Source organism: Ochlerotatus camptorhynchus, unplaced genomic scaffold (genome assembly GCF_037179485.1).
Source record: "Ochlerotatus camptorhynchus isolate MF236.1 unplaced genomic scaffold, CSIRO-AGI_Acam_v1.1 ptg000135l, whole genome shotgun sequence".
In the NCBI taxonomy this organism is placed as follows: domain Eukaryota; kingdom Metazoa; phylum Arthropoda; class Insecta; order Diptera; family Culicidae; genus Ochlerotatus; species Ochlerotatus camptorhynchus.
In genome coordinates this window covers 1,124,824-1,150,184 of record NW_027040625.1, presented here as the reverse complement: position 1 = coordinate 1,150,184, position 25,361 = coordinate 1,124,824, and the positions used below count along the sequence as shown (strand labels likewise).

The following is a 25,361-nucleotide window of genomic DNA, read 5'->3' as shown; positions in this document are numbered from 1 at the left end:
CATTTATTTTTTTGCTCTTCAATACGCACCGCCTGCTCGTTATCAACTGGCAGACGGCGTCGCTCGTCTCATTTCCTCGCTCATCCTCACACTTTCGGTTCGGGGCTAGGTTTTTCAAACAAGTGCGATTTTCCAGCCTCTTTCCCATTTTTTCCGCTTCGCGTCTTCCTCACCACCGATATGGAGTGAAGCGAAGAGTGTGTTTGTGTTTGGTTCCGTAACGGATGCTTCCGGATTTTGTGCACCCATTGCGATGCCATATCAGCCGGTTTTAAAGCCACGAGTTGGAAGTGAGTGAATTAAAAGGCAAAAGTTCCCTTTCATTCCGAAAGGGGCTTCCATCGCTTATCGCGGAATTATTTCACCGCTCATAACATGACTCAGTTTTCACCGATGCCCCCGCGCCGAGGGCGAGGGAAATCAAATGCATGGGAAACATGGTCTGTATGCCAGTGGATTTATGGTTCGATACCCTTCGTCGTCGCTTGGGCCCTTGTTCAACATGATGGTGGGTAGCCGATATCTCGAACGAGAATAAATGCACGAGCCCAAACGTGTCGTCAAACGATGGCAGTTAATTGACACGTTTCGGAGATGGTAATTCGTACCGAAGGGATTACGAGACGTTTTTCATTGACGCGCAAGCGATTGCCCACTTAACGGCGGGACAGAGGAGCTCCGCCGGTGAACGGTTTGGCCTAACGAGCTATTCACTCACCAAATTATGAAAGCTGGCTTCGATATGGTCATCCAGTTAATTTATGATTCAGATGCAGGGTCGATGCGATTATCCGCGTTTCGACTATCGGTAATTTAAGGTTCGACTGTTAGGAGAATTTCTGATAGTAAATTGGAGAAAATATTCAAATTAATGCAATAGTTCGTAACTGGCTAGTTGAACTGGCTACAGAAATTAGCATGATCAAACTGCAATCTCTCTACGTAAATTTAAGTTATAAAAAAAAAACATTTATCTGATCAACAGTTGATTAATCTCAGTCGGATTGGTCATTACCGGAATAATTCTAATGATGCACTGGGTGAAATTTAACACGTCTAACCGATCCAATCGTGGCCAATATGATCAATTTTCACTGTCTTAACTTTGATTATCTAAAATTTCAGTTTTAGTTTTATCATTAATTCGAGCAAAATAACAAAATAGACTCATCTCTTCCGAACATGACTATGAGAAATTGGCCACACGTGTTGAAGCACCCGAAATAACCAATTAAGGCAACTTGGACCAATTGGTCACTTCCGATGTTGGCTTGAGTGAAATTGATCACATAACGTAATCCAGTGGATGATCAATCTTATCATTTAGGACCATTTTGAATCAAATGGCCACAGAAAAAAAAAAAATGAAAAACAATCCTCCAGTTCTCTGCAAATTCGTAGGATCGGGTTCCATCTTGAAACGGACATCCGCAGGGAAAAATTACCAACAACCGAAACGAATCCACCTCGCATCGTAATCATCTCGACGTCTGTCTATCTTTGCCGAATGTAATGCAGATGACGTGACTCGATAACTTCATTAGGACCGTTATTCATCGTCAGTGCCTGTTGTTGACGATATTGTTCGAGCAGCCGAAACAAAAATGGGAAATTGGCCGAGAAAAACGGTTAATAGCTTTTCATTGCAAACAAATATAGGAAATTATTATCTCATCCTCTCATTTACGGTAGCGCCAATGGGGTGCAATGGTGCTACACAATTGACTCGGCAGAGCGCGATGCCTTTGGTGGCGGGCTACGATGGGTGTGTGTGTGTGTGGAGGAAATATTTTGGCCTGAGAAGTAGTGTGAGATAATACGCTAATTGTACTGAAAGTATTTACATAAAGATAGCAAAAACTGGTAACTGGATGCCACTGCCGCCACCGCGAAGAGAAGATGAGCCCGGCGCTGATCGTGAGATACGGTGATCAACCTGCCCACAAAGGTGTCTACTGGAAGTAACTTTGATAAAAGGAAATAGTGTATTTGAGCGCCGATGGTGCTCTAGTGTGCAGCTCTTTCTCCTAGGTTTCTTTGGATGTAATAGAGGAAAACTACACTGACAGAGATAAGACACAGAGAAAGAGATAGTGATACTTTTGCGAACTTGTGTGCCCAAGTGTCGTAGTTGGAACGTGCGCATTGCGCAACACTCTGTCTCTCTCGCTCAGTAGAACGAGCACGCATTAGTCGCAAACAGTACACGCAATATAGCATAGAGATAGCCTAACTGATTAACTGAGAAAAGTACGGAACTAATTAAATTTAAACAACCTAATTCACTACATGGTACAGCGACTAATGCCATCCGTGGCTGACTGGGACGCAAGCCTTCTCCCAAACTGGCTTCCACACCTTCTTCCATGCGGGCACTTGAATTTCCTTCCAGGCTGGGACCTTGATTTCTTTCCACTCATCCTTCCATTCCAGCTTCTTCTCGGTAGCCCACTCCTGCTTCTTCTCAATGCGCCAGATTTCGATCTTCTCCTCCTTCCATGCTTCCTCCTTCTTCTTCACCCAGATCTGTTGCTTCTCCTTGCGCCACACCTGAACCCACTCATCCTTCCATTCCAGCTTCTTCTCGGTCTTCCATTCCTCCTTCTTCTCGGTCTTCCACACCTTCTTCCACTGTGGCTTCCAGACCATCTTCTTCTTCCACAGATCGTGGCTCGTGTACTCCCAACCGGACTCATCCTTGCCCAGGTACTTCTCACCGGGAATGCCAACCTTCACCGTATCCGGAACCCAAATCTGCTTCCATTCCGGCACCTGGACTTCCTTCCACACTGGAACCTGAATTTCCTTCCAGATCGGTTTCGTTACCTTCTTCCAATCCGGCACCTGGACTTCCTTCCACGCTGGGATCTCGGTTTCCTTCCAGTACGGTTTCTTGATGATCTTCCAGTCGGGTACCTTCACCTCGCGCCAGATCGGCACTTCGACCTTCTTCCAGACCGGAATCTGCTGTTTCTTCCATTCGGACTTCAACACTTCGACCTTCTTCGTTTCCCAGACCTTCTTCCAGTCCTCCTTCCAGGCTAGTTTCTTTTCCCACACGCACTTCGGCTCATGGTGGTGATCGTCGTGGCCCTTGTTGAAGAAGAATGGAGCCGGACTGCGCTTCTCGCGCACTGCGACCGGTTCATCCGCTAGAACTAATGTGGCACAGAGGCAGCCAAGAATTGCCTGGAAGAAAAGGGGGGGAAAAAAACGAAAACAGTTAGAACGGTTTCGTTAGTTTGCATGGTATATAACACAATAGTCGGTTTTCGAGTGATAACAAGTGCCCATTGAAAAGCGAAATTCCCAGGTTAGTTTAGATGAAAGAACAATGCGATCGTTTACAATTTGCTACATTGAACCCAATCGTTTTTGGTTGCGACGACGAGCAGTTTAGGCCTCGAAAAGAGTGAATTCGACTATTTCAACAAACGGTTTGCGTGTTTGGTTTAATTTTCCGTACAAAGTAACAAAACATTAGATATACGGCAACATTTTAACGGTTTCCAAGGTCTGTGTATAATTTCACAGCCAAGATGTGATGTGTACCGCTTTCAAAGCATAACATAATGCACGGTTTAACAAAAAATTATTTTCAGTGTGGTATACAGATGTTTTACACTAAACAAAGGACATAGTCAAAAAAACAGAAAATTTAAAGGAAACTTTTGGAATCATTACGAATACAGGGCTGCTCAGAATAACTGTCACCGATTTCACAAATATGCAATTCTCAATGGGTAAAAAGGGGAATATGTTCAAGTATTTTTGTTTTACAGTGTGTACAAATAGCAGCTTGTATTTATAGTAGGACTTGAAATTTCATTCGTTTGCTATTTCAAGCAGCCATGGACGTGAAAATGGAGAATGTCATAAATCTGTATAGACTCGTGTGTTATCTTTTAGAAACTGAAATCTCTTCGAAAGAATGAAACGTTTATTTTTCGCATCATTATAGAGGTAAAAAGGAACCATGCGTGGAAAATCCAGTGCGCAAAACAGTCAGGTTCATTGAGTTATTTTCGTATGAATATGAACTGCCATCTGCCTAGTGAGAGTCTGAATGATTAAGAGGTAAACGAGTCACTGACAGCCGAGCACTCAGTCAGTAGCTCAATCAGCACGTTTATTCTGCCGTGGTGGTACTCAATACTTGCTTTGAATGACTGAGCGTACATTTTCTATGGAAAAATGACCTAATTACATGCTGTGTGAGCGAAGGGAAGCGGTGTGAGTCACCTGTTCGTGAGTGACTGAATGTTTTTGTTGGCTCTTTCATTGACTCGTCCTTTACCGTTTGGTACAAACGTTCTGCACAGAGCAATTGATTGAATAGTGCAGTGCTTTCACACTCAGCGTAATCAGTCAATAATTTTACACTCTGAGAAAATCCGTTCAATATCAGAGCTTATACGCATCTCTAGGAATCCAAAAGTGTTGGAGCTAAAACGTGCGTGCTAGCGGTGGTTCATTTTCGTGACAAATGTGGCTGATAATTAAAGATAAAGGGAGATTTTCATGAATATTGAAAGTGCTTTGGGACCATCGATTCTCACATAAGTGAAGAGATAGATGCCCACTAAAAATAAACAAAGCAAGGTTGATGGAACTCTTCAAATGCTCAGGAGTTCAGAAAATACTCTTTTGCCCTGTGAGTCAGGCAGCCCTCACTCAAAGTGAGTGGTGGCAGAGATAGGAATGAATTATTCAAAAAATCAGCGAAAGAATGGAAGAGCGAATTCATACGATGATTGAGCGAGGAACACACTTTGTTCGTGTCGGCGCCTAATACAAAGGTGCCACATTAGAAAGAAGTGTACGTTTGTTTACTAAAATGAGCTATAACGATTTTATGTGGCAAGTTTTGATATAATCAATCCTCCTCGTGTTTATTCGTGAAATTCATTTGTGACGAGCAAATCGGTCGTATGAAACAAGTCAAATCTGTCCAAATCCGCCCGGCACTATTTATGGCAAAAAAAATGAACTTTTCATAAGCATTAACGGCAAATAACTCACCAATACTAGCGGACCATGAGGACTTGACCACATCCATCTAGCACGCAGAATGCATCCGGATCCGTTACGGTAAACCGACAGCTATTGTTAAGCTGTTAGATTTGCCGCAATGGATCAAATTCGTGGCATTTAAAAGTTCATTCTGTAGTGAGAGTGAGATCAGATGGAAGAGAACATGACAATGATGACTTTTGTGTGTGTGCCTTGGGAATATTTGTGAGGCATAGTTCAACTTCTCAAAATAATAAATCTCTGCTCATTTTAGGCTCACGAACGAGGTTCTATCAAGCCTTTGGTTGACACACCGTTTAGGTCATTCGTGACTTGTCCGCGAGCTACGCCGGGAACGTCCCCAAGAGCTTGAAGATTTCTTTACATAAGAGGAAGCACGTATTAATATAATGAAAATGATTAAGAGCATTCAATGAAGTCAAGAAGTGAATTCCACTTTTACAAAACTATTCAGCTCGAAAACTCTTGAAAAGCAGGAGTTTCTAGCAAATGATTACCGAGTCATGATCAGTGAAACTATTTGGATTATTTCTCTGAAAACTTTTCAAAGTTAGAATAGTTGAAATTTTGAAATTGTAAAATAACAAATGGAGAATTTGATGAAAATTATTGAGATCCAACAAATTTCACAGTCACTTGAATCGTGAATCATTTCTAAAACAAATCATTCATTCAGAGCTTTTACTAGCAGTCTTACACAGTCAAATTAAGCAAACACATTGGTTTTAGCTTTGTTCTTGAGACGCACGCTTAGTATGATTTCTCTCCTATCTATAAATTAGTCTCAAAACTAAAGGACATTTCCGAAAATATCCTTTAATGCTACACGCAAACAAAACTTACATGTACATCAAATGTAAGTGTGAATTTCTAACATCCCCTATGTACGTTTCTTACTACAAATGTAATGGCAGTTCATTCAACGGTCCGTAGCGTTAACCACGAACGCACTGTTTTAAATCAATTAATAACATTCTTGTCTCATCAACGATTTCCTCAAATGAAAATCAACGTCAGTTTCGGTGGTAGAGAACTTTTTGACTGTGTGATATTGCTAGATATCCGAAAGAGCGAGCAAAAGCGTAGCAAGCCGTGGATTGCCTCTCCGTGAGCGAATGAATGATTTCGTTTCCTCCTTCTTTCCCTTCTCAATCTAAACAGTGATGCCGGTACTTTCTCAACGTAACGCACACATATGCAATGCTTGTTTGGTAGCATTAATCTGTCATTTGTGGTTGTAAGAATTGATCAAAATTCTTTTAAAGCACTTTTACAGCGCTTCAAACATCTCAGCTGAATGTGACTACTGTCGGCAACCTGTTTTGATTCGGCAACCCTTCCATTTGAACTAAATGCTAGACAGATGTTCTATTATCGGCAACTCTAAATCCGCAACAGTTTATTGACAAATCCAAGTTTCAATCGACCACCGTGACGCTGCAGTCGCAGCGGTGATAAGTCCGAAATGATGTGTCAAACTGAGTACATTTTTGATTTTTTAATTAAAAAAACTATTATTTTCTATTTATTCAAGCGAGTTTCTGTGGAAGTCGAAACATGATCCGAGCAAAAAAGAAGTAGGGGTAAGAGGGGCATAGTGAACAGGTGGGGCATAGTGAGAATCCCGTGCATCAGCTTCCGGCCGTTCGGAACAATTTGGTTGGTGGTAGGATCAATATTATAATGATATTGAACCTACTACCAGTTGATATGTTTCATGTAGCTGAAGATCCAGAGCCAAGCTGCGGGATGCTCACTATGCCACTCCTCCCCCTCCTTGTAATAATGATATATAATGCTGAATTTTACCGAGCTTTGTTTCGAAAATATCTTCCAAATAAATAAACATTATCCAAATCACCCAATTCGTCCACCGACTGAATCTATGGCCACTTAAAAGTTAATTTCAGTCGGTGTATTAATCAGCAGATTGAATCGCTTTTCGTCTGGTGCTACACCGAGCAATTGTCGGCCAACTTTGTCTGCTGTTTGATCGGCAGATGATTTCAAACCTTAACATGTTTTCAGTAATGTATAAGTCTTGAAGTAGCTTTTTGCATTACAAAATAGTTTTATGCATTTTGTACAAGATTCATCCATGCTGACAAGAAATTTTCATGAAATTACATTGAAATTAAATAATTTTGCAAACAATTAATTAAATTGTTAAGGGCTGTCACCAAGGGGTAGGTCACTCCGCACACCAATCTTGGGTCATCTTTTTTGTCAGTGTGCCGCAAGTAAGCCGATTGTGCCGGTCATAGAGCAAGCTGTGATCGTTTGTAAAATACCCATCCCGGCAACCCGGTATTTCTGACAGCTTGAATGTTATGGTTTGAAAGCAAGGATAAATCGGATTGAGGATGACGCAGGAAATGGGGAGTGTGCGAAATTTTGGTGTTTTGCGTTCATAGGATAATAAAAGTCCTGCGTTTTAGAGTTTTATAATGCCATCAAAGGCAGCGCAGAAACCTAGCCTTTCGTGATGTAAAAAGCAACGGTCTATCAGCGGCTGAAAAGAGTTTGAACCGGTTGGGAACACTCAGGGGAACATTGTTGGAGACCGACTATGTAGGATGATGAATAGACTTCTGTAGTTTGTTTTGTGTGAGTTGTAGCATTATTTGAATTAAGGTTACTAATTGGGTCTGATTTACTGCCTCTTTCTCTTGAGCCCACTCTAGAACCTATATTTCGTATTAAGATCTATAATTGAACTGCTGGTCTGAGTTTCTTTGGTATATTCAATTAGAGGATGTTCCTGAACATGCAGTCAAACAACACGTAATGTTGTGAACCACTTCAATGGCAGCACTGCTGGACAGCTCCCATTTTATTCCCCACAATCCAATGCCTATGAGATTGTGCCGAAGATTTGCCGAAGATCTGCCGAAGGTGTGCCGATGGATGTGCCTAAGCTGTGCCGAATCTAATTTCGGCACAATGTGCTGAGTGACTTACCCCTTGGCTGTCACAGACTTATCACCGTCCGTTAGTGCTTATTCCTGCCACCAGGCGCGCAAGAGTTTAAGTTGGATTTCTCAATAGTGCCTGCGTATGTTTCATTTCAATTAAAACCTTGTCAAACGCGTTTGCCTGTCGTAAAATTTAATCAGATAGAAACTGAAATACTAAAGAATCGTTTGAATCCATTCAGTGATGTGATTTGGTGAGAAAATCCAGTGAGTTTAACGTCATTTACCCTACCGTGGGATATAAACGTACAACATGTATCACATATTCTATTGATTGTCAAAAGTTCATTTCACTGGAATACTGCTTTTCAATGATGCTAAGTATAAGGCCTCATCCGAAAGGATTCTCGATGTGGCATTACTAAACCTGATGCTTAAGGATCAGTAAATTTATCCCGAGTTTGAAACCGAGCGATCACAAATGAGGTTTACACTTAGGCTAGTTCACTAGCGCTAATGAGCTCGCTACTAGCTAAAACGCTCACCAGCATAATGTAAACAGGGCATCAGCGTCTACCAGCATGAGATTTCAGGAGCAACTGAAATTCGTGCTACTTGGCTAGTACACTAGCGCTACTAAATCCGCATATATGTAAACACCCCATTAAGCCAGAGCTGTGGAGTCGAAGTCGGAGTTGGACGCATTTTTGAGCATAAGGTGTCGGAGTTGGAGTCGAAAAAAAAGTACCGACTCCAACTTCGGCTGTTATGAAAGCTATAATCAGTATCTGCTTTTATCATTTACCATAACAAGCAAGGAGTAGCACTTCAACCCATTGTACATGAATTGCGTTTGTTTTGGAAATCTTCGCTGTTACGTACGAGCAAAATGAACAGATGAGTTCATTGTGCATCAACGAATGCGCGTTTGTTGATATTTACCAGTGCTTGATTATCCAACCCAAAATAATCGAAATCCAAAGCGATCTTCAAAAGCAAAATAATCAATTTTTAAAAGCTCGATATTATCATCGATTCAGTATGAGGCAATAATTAGCCAGCATGACACGTTCTTCAGCACTATATTTGTGTAATATGAAATAATCATTTTACATTTGATCCTCAAAATCATCCCCACCAAGATGAAGACGAATATTAATATTGACAACAATAAAGGCGATAATGAACACACGAATGAAGGAAAACAAATGTTGACTTCGATACTCAGCGGTTGCCTTGATCAGGAGAATGTTGTTATGTTAAAATTCAAATTCACGCAGATAGTTGGTTTATCTGTTAAGGTTGTCTGCATTTTTTACCCGTGTCCCCACGAGATCGTCAAGTCAACGATGACAGGAGCACATACCGTGGTAGAGGTAACAATAGCTGCAATTTTCCAAAACCTACGACTAGATGCCTTCCTTCAGATAACAACTGGAGTGCGGTAAAAATCGGTAGAACTGTTTCAAACACATCGTCGGTACTTGAGCGTGTCGGTGATCATCTCTTTTTGCCAGTGGTGGCGGGGAGAAAAACCCCTCACCATCCCTCTCCAACGGGGGAGTTTGGTAAAGAGAGATGATCAAACGGATTTGTACCTTTCTAAAGTTGTCCTTGCTCGCTTTCTACTCTCTATATGCAATTTTCACACTGCCGTACTCTAACGGAACTATCAATTCTATACTTTCATCTCCTCATCTATGGTATAGTCTGTTATTTGAAAATCTTCTTTCTTCTTTTTTCGCATATCAAGCTTATTGCTTATCGCATATTAGCTTATTGAGGGCTCTCAACTTAGTGTTCTAAATGCACTTCCACAGTTATTAATTGAGAGCTTTCGATGCCAATACCAATGCATGAATTAGTATATTGCGTGGCAAGCACAATGATACTCTATGCCCAGGGAAGTCGAGAAAATTTCCAACCCGAAAGATTCCCTCGACCGGACCAGGAATCGAACCCGCCGCCTCCGGCATGGTAATGCCGTGCCTTTACTGACTAGGCTATGAGGCCCCAATTTGAAAATAGCATCTTCAACTATGTTGTCTTCATTGCTAAGTTGACTGTAGGAGAAATGATTTTTATCAGCACTGGCTAGAATAGTGCATCCACTTGTAGCTTTTTTACCTCATGATCAATTTCCCTTTTGACTGTTCTTCCAGCAGTATGCTGAATTAAGACAGCTAGCAAAATTCTATCTTTATGTTAAGTGGATTCCAAGTGGTGCCACAAAATGAAACCACAGACCTTTCCGAGAATGATGGTTACCTATATCTTTGAAACAAAGATACTTTTGATTTCAAGACCAACAATTGAAATGGCCTTAACTCCATTTTGTAAACAAATCTTGTAAGGCCATTTTCTCGCGAACCGAAATATACATTTGCAAACCTAAACCACAATCGGGTAGAGGAGAATTTATCCTACCTGTTCTTTATGTTGGTTTGACTTTGCGGACTTCGGTTCGCGAGAAAATGACCTTACAAGGTTTGTTTACAAAATGGAGTTAAGGCAATTTCAATTGTTAGTCTTGATTTGGAAGTTGTGATCAGTTGCTTCGAAAGTATTGTCCATTTTCATTGAAAGTGGTCAAAACATGTAAAGGTTTCTGTTCTAACTTGTTGCCAATTTCCATTGAAAGGTTTTATATTTTTAGAAGTTGATGAAAAAATCAAATGAATTTTAACGACATTCATCTTGTTAAAATTTCTTTAAAAATTGTGATCATTTTCGTTCTAAATAGCAATATTTTTTTGCAATATTGATCAATTCTTTAAATGGTCGACAATTATTTTTAAACGGCACGCTTTTGCAGAAAAATTGTAGCCAAATTTTTTGAAAAGAATAACATGATCAATTTATTTCGAAATTGCTGACCAGCAGCGCGAACAAAAGCTTTGTCAATTTTCATTTAAATTTTTGAAAAGTCGTGATCAATTCCGGAAAAAAGTTATGCAGATTATCTCTCGTTGTCACTTCAATGTCTTATACAAATTGTGATCGATTTCATAGGAAGTTTGAGCAAATTTCGTTTGAATTAGTTAATGTTTTCGTTAGAAAATCGAATTTATTGCTTTGAATGTTTTGACTACCTAATTTCGTTATGAATTGCAACTGAGTTGCTGTTAATTTTCTTAGAGATATTATATTTGTATATTCACAGCAAGTATCTTATTAAATGATGGACCTTATTACGAGTGTCAATTCACGGTGAAAATAAAGTGAAGTGATCACTTGTCATTCACGGGGAAGTGATAGCCGTGATAATCAAATGGGAATCACGTCACCGTGAGTGAAAAGCTGTCACTACGTAATAAGAGCCAATGTTTTGACCTATAGCTTATTGTTCTTCTTTTTAATTCTACTAATATACTGCCGTTATACGTATAATTGTCCCATGCTCTATGCAATCCTTATGTACCGTGGGACTCTTATGCGTGTAACGGCAGTATACTAAATAGTAGTAGAATTACAAAAAACAACGTAATAAGGTATACAATTATTATACTAAAACGCTCATCAATCAATTTAGAATATTTTGACCGTTATGTGCATGACAGGGTTACCAGGCAATTTGTATATTACGGTATAGAAAAACAAATTCTCATGCACAAAAGAAATGAGTGGTAACCACATTTATTTGAAATTGTGCCCAACTTCGTTTTAAATTACCAGTCAATCAAAAGTTTTGAAAAGCATTCGCAATTCAATGTTATTGCTCAAATATCTTTTCATGACATTCAAAAACACTCTGAAATATTTGTATCAGCACTGAATATGAATATCTAAAAATCTGATTTCATAAAACAAAACTAGTCAATTGATTTTGAAAGCGCAAGTCATGCAATATTGTTACTAAATTTTTGTCCCACGAATTTCCAAAATACGTTTAATGGATTACTGGAATGATATTTGATTTGGATTTCAGTGGTTCGGTAGATTTTCTGAAATCATAAAATAGAGCTCTCAGCTTACACACACTCCACCACCGTCTCACTAAACCCCACCAAGGTCCGTCAACCGAAGCTGACGGCATTGATCATCGAGGCCCGAGAAAGCTCCTTTCCACTTTCGCAACACGTGCACCATTAATTCCATACAATTTGCAAACGGAAATCCACTGCCCTTACTCGGGGAAGTAACCTATCACCCGGATACAAGCAGTCCACCATCAATTCGAATGTCAGACCCATCAATTTCACCCAATACCCCCGTTCGAGGGCGTGTTCGACCTTGGCATTGATACACCACCGTAGTCGTCGTCGTCACTTAAGCGCCCTCACTGAAGTAAGTCAGTAAGTCAACCTATCGGTCTCTGTTTACCGAGCCAGCCGTAATCAAACAACACCTGGGAAGGCATAAATACTATCCGCTGCAGTGTGCTTCATCATCATCGGCCATCATCATCATCATCGTCATAAACATTCAATATGTGTGAACAGCTTTCCGGATAGGTAGCTATATTTATTGCTAGACCCCCAGCTGTCTAATAAGACGATCGAACGCGATCGAACGGACGGATGAGTTAAACAAACAAAAAAACTGTCCGTTTGCTGTGGAAGCTCTTAACAAGGGGAGAAAGAAACGAAAAAAAAAAATGCCGCCACTTTATATGCGACTTCGTGTGTGCGGAGGGGGTCGAGCCCCACAATTTATCACAGACGCCTCCCGTATTTGTCTATTTCAATGCGTACGGGGCGCCGCCAGACAGTGCCTCTCACGGCCAATAAGAGCAACTCAAAATTGAATCGAATTTGACTCAGCATTGCAACAAGTGGGGCAACTCAGTGAATGAGTAAAATCTTCCTTTATTTCCAGGAAAAACTTCTTGACTGTGAGAAAAACCGAGAGATATTTCACTATGTCTATTAGTATACTCCTCTACACCCAACCGGGAAATGGAAGAATCTATTACACATCTGCATGAAAAGCATGCAGAATTTGCAATGTTTCGCGACATGAAAAGATTCTGTAATGTGGTCACCGGAAGGTTTTTTAAATAACTTTGTTAGCTCATTTTTCGAACAAAGTAAATTTGCCCAAATGCATTCTGGAAATGCAAGAACTGCCATTACATTTGAAAAATATGCAGAGGATGCAATAAATCCAACCTTACAATCGATGTAAGAGTAATTTGTTTTGTAAAGTGTGGAAAATTTTGCTCACTCACTAATGTGGTGTTTACATCGGTGCTTGTTTGCTAGAGCTAGAACTGTACTAAAAATCAGCATAATCTAAGCAGGGCATCAGCATCTACCAGCATGAGATTTCAGGAGCAACCAGGGGTTGAAACTGTTGGTGTTTTTTACGACACTCGCTTCGTTGTCATGCACGACAGTCTGTTTTTATTCACACTCTCGTTTTGCTTAAACCACACAAATGGTAGAACAACATTCAAGCAAAAAGAAATTTTTCAAATAACTATCATATAACATGTGTTATTTCGTTCTAATTCCTCAATTTAGAGTAAATTAAACCTTTTTCTGATCAGAAATGTTATTACTAGGACATCGTTGCTGGCTATTTTCAGTATTCACACAAGCACAACATCAGCAACTTTTATTATGAGAAAAACTAAAATACACACATTCGTGACGGTCTTCGGCAACAGTGTCATATGACAGAGCCTGTCATATGACATTTTAGTTTGGTACTGTAATTTGATAGCTTGTTTTGCAAGTTTCGGAAGCAAAGGCAGTCACAGAAAATATGTCGACTACGGTGACCACTTACAAGACTGGGAGCAACTGAAAATCGTGCTAGTTGGTTAAGCTGGTTGAACTTGTGAACTAGCATAAGTGTAAACAGACCATAAGTACGCCACTTTTTTAAATTTCAATTCAACATTCGGCTCAATCACTCAGCTACTCTCATCGGCCGTGCTCGTCCGTATTGTTAAGTAAGAAAGCTATGATTGGAAGCGTCTTCCCCGTTTTTTGCAAATCCGCTTCGTCATTACGACGATTTACGACGCCAATGATTGCCGGTAATTAATCGGGACACAAGCGCCACGCTCACCCGGGTGGTGATTTATGATCGAAGCGCGCATCAATAGCCTTTTATGGAGTTCGTGTAACGATCGTGGATGTCACCGCCGCACTCCAGCAGTCTAGGGTTTCATTTGACAATGGGGGGGATTTTGGGAATAAGACGAAGAAAAAAGAAGATAATTCCACGGTGGCTCGTTTGTTCGTATGCAAATGAGCGGTCAACGCGCGTGCTCTATGCGTGCGAGCTACTGTGTGTGTGTGTGTGGAGGCAAACATAATGGGAAAAAATGGGTGGCTGGGAATTTGATTATGTTAATTTAATTTGTTCGTTGGGTGTCAAAAAGATGATCCGAGTATTAAGTGGTCACAGATAGGCAAAGTGGTTTATTGTCTCGGTTGGCTCGTGTGACAAAGGCGTGCATGGCCTAATTGTTTTTTGATTAGCATTTCCTGATGTTGAAAGGGTTGATGATCGTTTCGAGCATTGATATGGCAATTTGTCATTGAACGTTATGGCTAAATTTCAATCGAAAAGAGGTAGGTAGCTTTTTAGATCTAGTTTGGGAACTTGTAGCCCTGTACCTTGAGCAACAATGGGTCACATCATTCGAGTAGTTTCCTACCACTCAAACTTTGCCGTGGAACAATATTTAGAAAAGAAATTCTTCTAGAACCTTTAGAAAATAGGGTCTTATTTATGCTATGTTAGAAAAATCAAGAATTTATCACTTCGCTAGGTGAAGGTCGCCTCAAAACTGCTCGACAATATGATATAATTGGAGTAAATTTAACAGCAAGAAAGCATTTCAAAGCATTCCTAGGGTTGATAATTCACAACCATTGCAAACTACATTGCTTGAAAACTGCAAACATTAAGCACCCAACTTGCATGTCAAATGTTCCGACCTGGGACGGAACTTGACAATCCGGTAGCGATTTCGAGTCAATTTGCTGTCAAATCCGAGCCAGTTGCTGATTGGTCCATTTGACAGTAGCAATCGTGGAATAAAAAGGACAGAGGGATCGCATCAATCCACTATGCACTAATTTTCGACGGGCATTCATCAAAAACATTGAGAAGAGTGAGCCGGATTGTCAAGTCCCTTCCCGGGTTCTGAAGACTTTTGTTAAGATATTTGTCATTTATGGTGATGCTAGATTCCACGTTTACTTATTGAAACGTCTGCTTTTGGAGCAGTTAAATATGTCATAAACTGAAATTGTTGTCAACATTTCCATCGCTCTTGGGCACCACTACTAACTGTCTAAAGACTCGAAGAGGATCAATACAGCCAGCTACCCTATAATGTACTTCCTTAGCACACAAAAGTAACTGGGAGCTCACAATAACTTTACTCTCTTAGCTTGATAAATCGCCGCTGAGTAAGCCAATATATTAAACAGTTCAGTAGTTAAACACTTCTGTCAGGTAATTTCTACGTTTTCTTTTGGATTTTAAAAATAGTCAACCCCAATCTGGCATAAGTTTTCCACCAATCGGTCAACATTGGACTAGCTCAGAATCTGTGGACATTGCCTACTGGGATGAAATGTTCAACATCAATTGAATTAATTTAAACAAAATTTGGCAAACTTTTGAGTAAACTTGATTACTTGCCAACTATAATTTCAGTAAATATCGAATCATTTTTTGTTAGGAGGATCAAAGTGTGCTCTGCTTCTGTACCGACGAGGAACATTTTCGAGTGTCAAATTTTCGAGTATTAAATTTTCGATTTTATTTTTTCTGGAACTGATTTCGTGTTTTAGTTCGAAGCAATGTGTCACAATGTAACATAATTATAGAAAAGAACTTTAGTGCAAGTTATCAGGTAAAATGCATTCTAAAGTATTTTTTTAAACAGCACCCTTTTCGTCAGAGCTGTTTCTAGGCCATTGGTAGGCTGGTCCGATGATTCTGATTGAAGGTGGATTGTATAAGAGTTTCTTTGAAGATCCGATGAAATGTTGTGAAACATTTAACTAGAATTAGGAAATGCAACAGTCTTTCAAGTTTTTCAAGCTTCACGGGCAAATCATCGTTCATTTGGTGGGATCGTTCCTGTTTAGTTATTCACCTATTTCGGTACATTTATGGGGTGTTTACCTCTGTGAGGATTTTCGCCAACTAGCACGAATTTCAGTTGATCCTGAAATCTCATGCTGGTAGACGCTGATGCCCTGTTTACATTATGCTGGTGAGCGTTTTTGCTAGCAGCGAGCTCATTAGCGCTAGTGAACTAGCCTAAGTGTAAACACCACATTAATCAGTTTTCTACAACTTTGTCTTATACCTTCGACAGACATGATTGTAGTGCCATTGTATTGTTTTACTCTAGTACGTCGCTTAAGGTACTGGATTAAACGAGTTCAACGGTACTACAATCTTGTCTGTCGAAGGTATTAGACATCATTTCGAAGAGCCACTTTCGTGCTGTAATTAGTTGAGAATTGTTGAGAGTGCTGTTTTCAAAGGTTGGGAACGAGTAGAAATTGCCAAGTTCCAGCACAGATTTGCACATTGGCTCGGGATATAAATTCGGCAAGAGAGTCATCCCTAGAGCTTTTGTTTCTGGTTTTAGACGCCTTATTCTTCTTCTTATTCGCATTTCAAGCTTTTTGCTTAGTGCATATAAGCTTATTGCGTGCTCTCAACTTAGTGTTCTAAATGCACTTCCACAGTTATTAATTGAGAGCTTTCGATGCCAATACCAATGCATGAATTTGTAAATTGTGTGGCAAGCACAATGATACTCTATTACCCAGGGAAGTCGAGAAAATTTTCAACCCCGAAAAGATTCCCTCGACCGAACCGAGAATCGAACCTGCCGCCTCCGGCTTGGTAATACCGTGCCTTTACTGGCTATAAGGCCCTACCTGTTTTTAAACGTTTGACTTTCAAATACAAAACCATTACAGAAGACATATCCCAAGTAACATTGCAAGTTTTATGGAGGTTTTAAAGCATGGTACAAGACTAAATCATGGTCTACAGAACCCTTATAAAACCGAAGTTGTTACTTGGGATGATTTTGTATTTGAAAGTTCCTATGTGATCATGATGGGACTATTTGAACTAGTTTTGAAATAGCCCGAAAAAGTCTTTGGCCCAACAGTAGTACCGCAGGACAGTAGGGGTACCAAATTAAGAAATTGGGTGAGATCTTTCCATTCTAGTTCTCATCTCTTCGTGTACAGCGTTGAGAACTTTTGCGAGATTTTATGAAGCTCACAAAAGGAAAAGTTCGAGAGTGATTGTGTTAGATTTTCTCAGTTTTCATACAAGGGAAGATAGAACTAGGGTTCCTACTTGATTTTCCCTCCTCATATGCCCTTTCTTCCACAAAGTATTTTTTAGCACTTACAATTGTTGAGAAAACCGGGTTTAAATTCACAAATTTTAAACCCGGTTTTCTCAACAATTGTAAGTGCTAAAAAATCTACCTTTTCGTACGGATTCAGTGGAGCCCATTCTATAAAATCCAAGTCGAACTTTCAATGAGTGGAGCTGAATCTACCATCACGTATGGATTCAGCAAGGTCCGTTCTATAAAATCCAAGCTCATCTTTCAAAGGACGGAGTTGAAATCTAACTTGGCAGATCACGAAAATCAAATTTTCATGAAAATACGTACATTTGAGAATTTAAACCCGGTTTCTCAACAATTGCGAGTGCTAAAAAAAATCTACCTTCACGTATGGATTAAGCGAGATTCATTAAATAAAATCCATGTCTAACTTTCAAAAGGTGGAGCCGAACCCAACTTGGCAGAACAGGCAAACTAAATGTTCATGAAAATACGTATATTTGAGAATTCAAACCAAATTTTCTCAACAATTGTGAGTGCCACAAAAAATCCGCAATCATGTATTTATTCAGCATCTATTCTATAAGATCCAAGCCCATCTTTCCAAGAGAGTAGCCGAAATTCAAAATGACAGAACAGGCAAACCAAATTTCCATAAAAATACGTACTTTTGTTAAGTGCTTTTCTCATAAACTGTACGTGTTACAATAATTCTGAGTACATATTTGGATTCAGCGACGCAAAATTTATTAAACTCAGTGCAAACCGATTCCCAATTTTGCCGACTAGTCCACAAGTGAGTTGCATGCAGTATTCTTATCAAACATATCAAGCCGAACAATGGGTTAGGTCCTAAGTGTCATTGACAGATTATTTTCGTCGATTTTTTTCTTTGAGTCCCCACGGCGATGTAAAAACATTTCCTGCTATTTGAAACACACAGATCGATGAAAGGAACTAATATCTCTCGTCAAGAAACGGTTTTATAGAAAGTCATTGAAGAGAATCGATCAAAGTTACTTTTGGGCCTGATCCACTGTTCGGCTTGATATCTCATAGCAAATTCATCAGAAATGTGCTTGATCAACTGAAGATTCTGAAGAAGAAATATTTCCTTTACTTCGAGGGGGAAGAAAGAGAGTAATTCAAACCAATCCAGAATAACTCCGAGGATTTCTTTTAGTTCTCTGGTGATCAAGGTTTTCTCACATTCCACAGCTTAATAATTCAAGTGATCCGATCTGAATTGATCAAATCGCTCGTAATTTTGTATAACCCGTGCCTGATATACTGTGTGACAGCAAAGTGACGTAACGCCACTATGGCCAATTTTCACTTTATTTTGCATTTCCATATTCAGTCCATCAAAAGCAGCTTTCATTTGGACCATTATTCATCATAGGGAAATTTGATCTACGAACGTCACTTTGTTGCTTAATTTCGATTCGAAATCACATTTCTTGCTACAAACTAACGTTCATAGAACTAAATTTCCAAAAAAATAAATGTGGTTATTCCCGACATCTTCTCGCATGAGTATGTCAATTATGGTTATAGTTATCGATTGCAATCAACTTGCGGTGCAATTTTACCTATTCATAATGCTTGATCAGAATAGAACATCTCCCGAACAAGTTTGATGCCTAGTGCCTTTATAATTAGGTTTTATCAACTGTTATAAAACTTCCATAAAACAAAAATTGTTGTTCAGCATTGCCTCACAACTGGATCGCGAACGCCGATCTTCATCATCGATGTCATCAGAATCCGATTTCAACGAAAAATCGAAGAGCCGGAAACCAATGGAAAACTGCTTGAAATGTTCTAAAACATCAAATTGTCTTGCTTTTTTCAGTGAAATCCCAGCTGGTTTCTACCGTTCTGCTTACATAAATAATGTGTTACGAAATAGTATTGCTCAATTCTATAAGTTGATAATATTTGATGATAGATAAGAACAATAACTACATTTGTGGCTACTGAATATTTAGCTCACGTTTGGCAGTTCAAATTAACGCCCGGTTGACAAGCATACTGAGAGAGTCCACCTTACTCAGATAGCAACGGAATCTCAACTAGGAAATCTAGCAAGTCGCCAGAAATCTCGCCACAGCAAAAGCAAGCAGCCGTCCAGGGTGGAAGTCTTTCAACCCAGATTGGGTTCGATAGTTTCCAGGAGTGGCAGTTGTCTCCCTGGCACTTGATTGCTATCGGTGATTAATCACCAATTGGCAATCGACGCACGTCGGTGATTGGCACTCGATTACCGAACAGAGATTAACGTTAGTTAGGAAATCAAAATGAAAGCTGTCTTCTCCCTCACTTTTCGCTGAATCGCTGGAGCAAAAAGGTTAATTTCAGTAGGTGGCAGATACGTCGTCATTATTTCGAAATTCATCATTTGAAACGTCACAATTCGAGAGTGAACTACAAAAAGGCTATGGTTATGGAATGCAATTCAGACAGGCAGGTGCAAAAAAAAACAAATAAAGATAAAAAGATGGTTAGTTTTTAAAACCGACCTCAGGTCGAAATTCTCATCGACAAAAAAAAGTTCGGATTCACTGGTTAAAACCAAATTCTTTGTTATCCAATTATTGTTCAATCAAGACATCCAATCAAAGCCAATCTAAGCCCAAATATCGCTTATCGGTCCCAAGTTTTTGCTAGATCTGCTTAATGGCTGGTTTACACTAGTGCTGGTTCATAATACTGATTAACCGGAATTGCTCAAGTTTGCTTCCCATTACATCTAAGGGTAAAAATGACTAAATCCTCCACTAAACCTAAAACTAAAACCCAATACATTTAACGCGCTGTGCATCATCGCGTAATGGACGATGAGTGCACCGGTGTATTCGAGCTCCGGCACTGAATACAGAGATTTGGCAGGAGAGCGGAGCCTTGTTGCTTATTAAAAATTACCATGTAATCAAATATATCATATTAACAATATGATGAACAATATGACAATACCCGCAAAATATTGCTTCACGCACCATCTAGCGTTGAAAAAGGTCAGCAACAATCAATCAATTACAATCAAGGGGTGCGAATATAGCACTTATTACAAAAGTAAGAGTCAAATTATTTTCATTAATTACATTGTGTATATTGCTTTAAAATTTATCTGACATGTCACTGTTGTCATCAAATAAAATAAAATACTGAAATACATTTCTTTGAAATATTAAACACATTTTCATTTGGTTTACCCCTCGTGAAGATAAACAAATGCATTGGTAGCCTTTTTTGGCCACAGAGGTGCTTTCATCGCTAAAAATTCGGTTCGCCAGCTAAGCGAAAGAGTGGATCATATTGTTAATATAATATATTTGATGTAATGTACATGAATAATGAATAATGAACTTGAAATGAAGGCTGAATTTTCAACAAAACTGCTTTTGCAAACAAATATCCAGACGAAAACTTGTTGAAACTCTTAGCTTACTCACGCAACCTAAAAGCCCCCTCATGATAGGGAAACTTTCCTCTAACTTATGGTAGTGTTAGTTTGCGTGAGCGTGCTCAAAGTTTCGTCAAATTGACGTTTGAACATTTATTTACAAAAACCCCTTTAAAAATTCTTGAAGTTACCCCTCCTCTCAAATTTTATTCAGTGCATTAACTCGAATTCATCGGTGCACTCGTCTGTGGATGAGTGCATCGATGGATTTGAGTTCATGCACTGATAAAAATTTGACTGGAGAGCGGGGCAATGTTTACTAAAAATAAACACTAAATGTTCATGAATAATGACTAACGAACATTCAGTGTAAAAATTACCCCGGTCTCCTGTCAGTGCATGAACTCAAATTCATCGGTGTACTCGTTCATGAGTTGAACCTGGGGCAGGACGTGCTATCAAATCAGCCTACTGATCATTCTTGTATGAAATTGGTTCCAAACGTAAACAAACTCTGTAGGTTTCTAATGGCTTGTTTACGTTTGGAGTTATGCGAGGTAGGCGACGATTGTTCGTATTTGACAGCCACCTCCCCCCTTGAGTTGATCTCGCTGCAAGGTTGATTCAAGAGAGTCTGCAATGGACAGAAAGCAGTGTTCGAAACAACTCAAAAACTAAAATCTCATGCTTGAGTTGATTCACATATGAGCATTTGCCATTCAAAAAGGGGGTGGAAAGCTAACACAACATGAATGAGCATTATATAATTTGAAGTTTGAGTGATTTTTATGAATTTTATGCTGGAGCGTATTTTTGTTGTGGTGAGTATGAGAATCTCATGTGAGAGATTTGTTTACCAAAATCGCACGCAAGTTAATTCTCTCTCGGAGGCTCTATGAATGACCTTTGGATAAACGCTGGACTTTATTTGGTTGCTGTCCAATTGCGTGTATGACATCTGTAACCAATCAATTTTGACAATTGGTAGTAATTTGAACAATTGAGCATTCAATGTCTCAGATTAAATGAAAATTCCCATCTCCATAGCTTATTCATTCTAGTACGTAGTGAATATATTAACTGTGTGACTGTTGGTCTCGGAAAAAGAGAGCGAAGGCAAGCGGTGCGAATTACCTCTCCGTGAGTGACCAAATGTCCCAAGTAACCAACAAGCCCGCTAATTTGCCTTTTTGCAATATAAGGCTGATGCACGGCTAACATAGGGCATGCTAAGCTTTATATTAGCCTTATATTGCTAAAAGGCGAATTAGCGGGCTTGTTGGTTACTTGGGGCGTTTTCTTGCTCTTTCTTTACCTTGTCATTTGCCGTGATATACGAACGGTGAAGATAGGAAAGCTAATCGCACTCAGTCTACGCTGCGAAACAAAATACGGCATCGCATCGAGATGTCAAACTACCTGCTCACTTTGAATGGGTTTGTTTTTTTCAATGTGTCAAATTGTGACATTGCTTCAATGAATAGAGCAAATTTTCAATTAATTCTAAACGACTTAAGGAACAAAACTCGACACCCAGATGGACTGGAACATTATTCCAAGTATAACCAATGGGTTCAAACCTTGACACATCGCAACCCTAGGTTCAGCCACGCCTACGTCTGGTTGAGAAAGTATTCCTCTACCACTCCATGCTTATGAGCTGATTTGTGTGTCTTATGGGGTGCCTGAATATCCCCGGGTTAAACAAAATTTGAATAACAAAAAAAAAAACAAATCCGTCACGCACAAATGGGATTAGGGCAGTTGCAATCATTGCTAACATTGGGCAGGACTTTTAGGTCCACATATTCACTGAATAAGAACGAGAGGCTCACTGGTCAGTCAGTTGTTATTTCTCATGTAGAACGTATCCATAAAACATAGTTGCTGCGACAGGATAGCGACTGAATAAAGTCTCATAAAAGTTTTTACAACCATTCTGCGACAAATGTCTACTAGGGCTACCTTAGCTCTGTTCAATGAGGGCGCTATAAAGACTGCAAGTTGCTTACTTAAAACGGTGTGGGACCTCTAGGCAGAATGGGTTATTATGCCGAAGACTACTCGTTCAAAAGCTTTTAAGCAGAATGGCATTTGGCCTAAAAGCGTTTGGCTTAAAGGCGTTTGGCATGATGGCATTCCATCAAATGTCGTTCGGTCTAATGACTCATCACCCTTAAATTGATGTTCATTTATCTTACTCGAAATGTCCTTAAGTTGTTAGACACAGCTTGAAAGTTCTAAGAGCCGGGATTGACTCAGACTGCGTTGTACAGCCTCAATATGTTGACATTTGATAAATGGCATTTCCGAGTAGAAGAAAATGGAAAAGACCGTTCCAAGAGGTCTATAAAAAATATGACAAGTAGCAAATCAAAACGAGTTCCCATTTAAAAATGCAGCTCAAACCAGATCGATGTAACTTGATAGTTATTTGTCGACAAAAAAAATATCGAGCTAGGTAAAGCAATATCAAGGAAATTCCAGCATTATCATTGAACAGAACGAATTCTAATTTTAATTTTAGACGTGTTCTACACCGATTGGAAATTTAATCCAAACTTTTGTGATTTATAGCGCACAATCATGTAACGCAAGTTATTTAATATAAGCCTAGATGAAATATCGCGTAGCTGGAGACGAACCAGCCCAGGGCTGAAAGTCTCCTTAATTAAGAAGAAAATTCGCGTAAATCAATAAAAATGATTATAGGCTTGCTAAAAATTACATTGCTTGTGCCAATTTCAGATTAAACGAGGGATTCTTATCGTGCCGACTGAAATTCATAATTGTTCTGAGTACACGATAATTTTGAATGTTTTAAATTATGGAATGTTGACTTTCTGATTTCAAAGCTGATATGAGCGTGTCACCCAATTGAGTTTTTCACCAAGGTTTAAATAAGATTACACAAACTTTGTTAGTGATAATGGTGAGTGCTTACTCTGCTACTTGGATTGAATTGATATAACTAAGCTCTCAGCTAAGTTGAGCTCTGAAAACCCATTATAAGCACCATTTTGCTGGCTTTAAGGAAGTGCCAAAATGACCGGTTGTTGAAAAAAAATGGTTAAATGTCGACTCTATAACCAAAGAATAGTTTATATTTGCCCAAACTCTCAGTTTTGAAATATACAAAAATAAACAACATGTTCGCAATTCAAACTTTCGTTTTCAAACATATTATACACTGCTATTTTTCAACTTATTAGACTTATATTTACCAGATTTTAGCTCTATAAAGGCAAATGGTAAATTAGCAGCTCTTTTGGTTACCTTGGAATTAAGTAAACTGTGTCAAACATGCATCATGTACTCTTCCATGGGTTTATGATAATTCATGATTAGTGTGACATTATTGAATACGTTTAAAATTTGTACAAATTTCACACAGAAGCACTTTTTACGCCCACAATTTTGCAATATTATGCGATGTTGATTTATGCTATTCGAACAACACTTGTGTCAACAGAGTACTGCTCACAAAAGCAATTTTTTCTCATCGATCTAGCATTTAAAAACACTGAGCACAACCATTTGTATTTGCATGATCTGTAATGCTCTCTTTTCCAAAACAATCCAAAATCGACTCCCGAACGAAAGTCACCAACTGTTAGCATCATTCTCGTTGTTTATTGCATTTTTCCCATTCACTTTAAACGCAACTTGTTTGCGCATAAAAGTCCTCTCAAGATCACAACGGTCAATGCACAATGACGACCGCACAAGTCCAAGTGCGGACATTGAGACATTGAGAACATCCTCCGATGGAAGTTGCACCTTGGCGTTCACACGAAAAGCCAATTACAGCAATTAGTTACTGTCCACGATAAGTATCCTCTGTTGAATACTGATTTGCAACGGTTGCTGCCTTTTCTGCTTCAGTTAGAATTTCCACAACTGTTTCACTCAATCAATCGTCCATGCGATTTCCAACTTTTCCGTCGCACAATAGTCCCTTGGCATTGCACTGGTATTAGTTCTGGATCAGAGTTCCTTTCTTCTTATCACTATATTAGCACGTTAGTAACCAAAGTCCTTAGAATGCTTTCATTCTGCACAAAATTCCACTTTCTGTGACAAAATTGTCCCAACACTGAAACCCCCAAAACAACAGCAAAAGATAATCAAAAGACACTAACCAATAGCGCTAACGACCTCATCTTAGGTGGTCGACGCAGCAGTTTTGAGCTAAACTAAAGCAAACACTACACTTCTTGACCACGCTGGTCTTGATACTGTTAATAAATTGAAGAAGATCGTCCGTTTTATACCAAAATTAACTTTTTCTCTCCACGCGTAGCCCAAACCAAATGCGAGCAGCACCCGCCACCGCCGGTTGGATGGCAAGGCGCGCGTGCGCGCGCGGAAAACTTACTTCGAATCGAGTCCGAATGAACACCCACCAACGGATGGGAGGGAGCTCAGTCTCTTTCAAATGAAAGCGAAAGCCCGCGCTGCAAGATTCTAGTCGAGAAAACCCGACCCAGGCGAGCGCGAAACGACTCAATCGTTCGAAATTCCGAGCACGCAGACCATTTTCAAAGTCGAATCAACACCCTACTGCCAGGCGGAGAGTGGACTCAAGTCACTCATCTAAGGCTGCTGGAAAAACCGGTCATGAATGAAACCGAGAGTCCGAGAGAGCAGCATAGGTACCAACGACGAGGAGTGGATGAATGAAAACGAAAACGAAAGTCCCCACCGA

The 25,361-nt window shown here is 39.6% G+C and overlaps 1 protein-coding gene across 1 annotated transcript; it reads right to left on the bottom strand.

Moving 5' to 3' along the window:
- Positions 1 to 1,841: 1,841 nt before the first annotated feature.
- On the bottom strand, positions 1,842 to 24,890 carry LOC135700359 (golgin subfamily A member 6-like protein 25). Its single transcript, XM_065220849.1, has 2 exons — positions 24,796 to 24,890; positions 1,842 to 3,189 (listed from the first exon to the last, which is right to left on the bottom strand). The coding sequence occupies exons 1-2, from the start codon at positions 24,814 to 24,816 to the stop codon at positions 2,302 to 2,304; spliced, it is 909 nt and encodes a 302-aa protein (XP_065076921.1). The 5' UTR covers positions 24,817 to 24,890; the 3' UTR covers positions 1,842 to 2,301.
- Between the last annotated feature and the right edge of the window lie 471 nt (positions 24,891 to 25,361).

Bases quoted from the DNA above. Each gene is read 5' to 3' on its own strand.
- LOC135700359 (XM_065220849.1), bottom strand. From the start codon at position 24,816: ATGAGGTCGTTAGCGCTATTG. The intron at 3,190-24,795 runs GTTAGTGTCTTT...CTTTTCTTCCAG, and splicing joins TGAGGTCGTTAGCGCTATTG to GCAATTCTTGGCTGCCTCTG.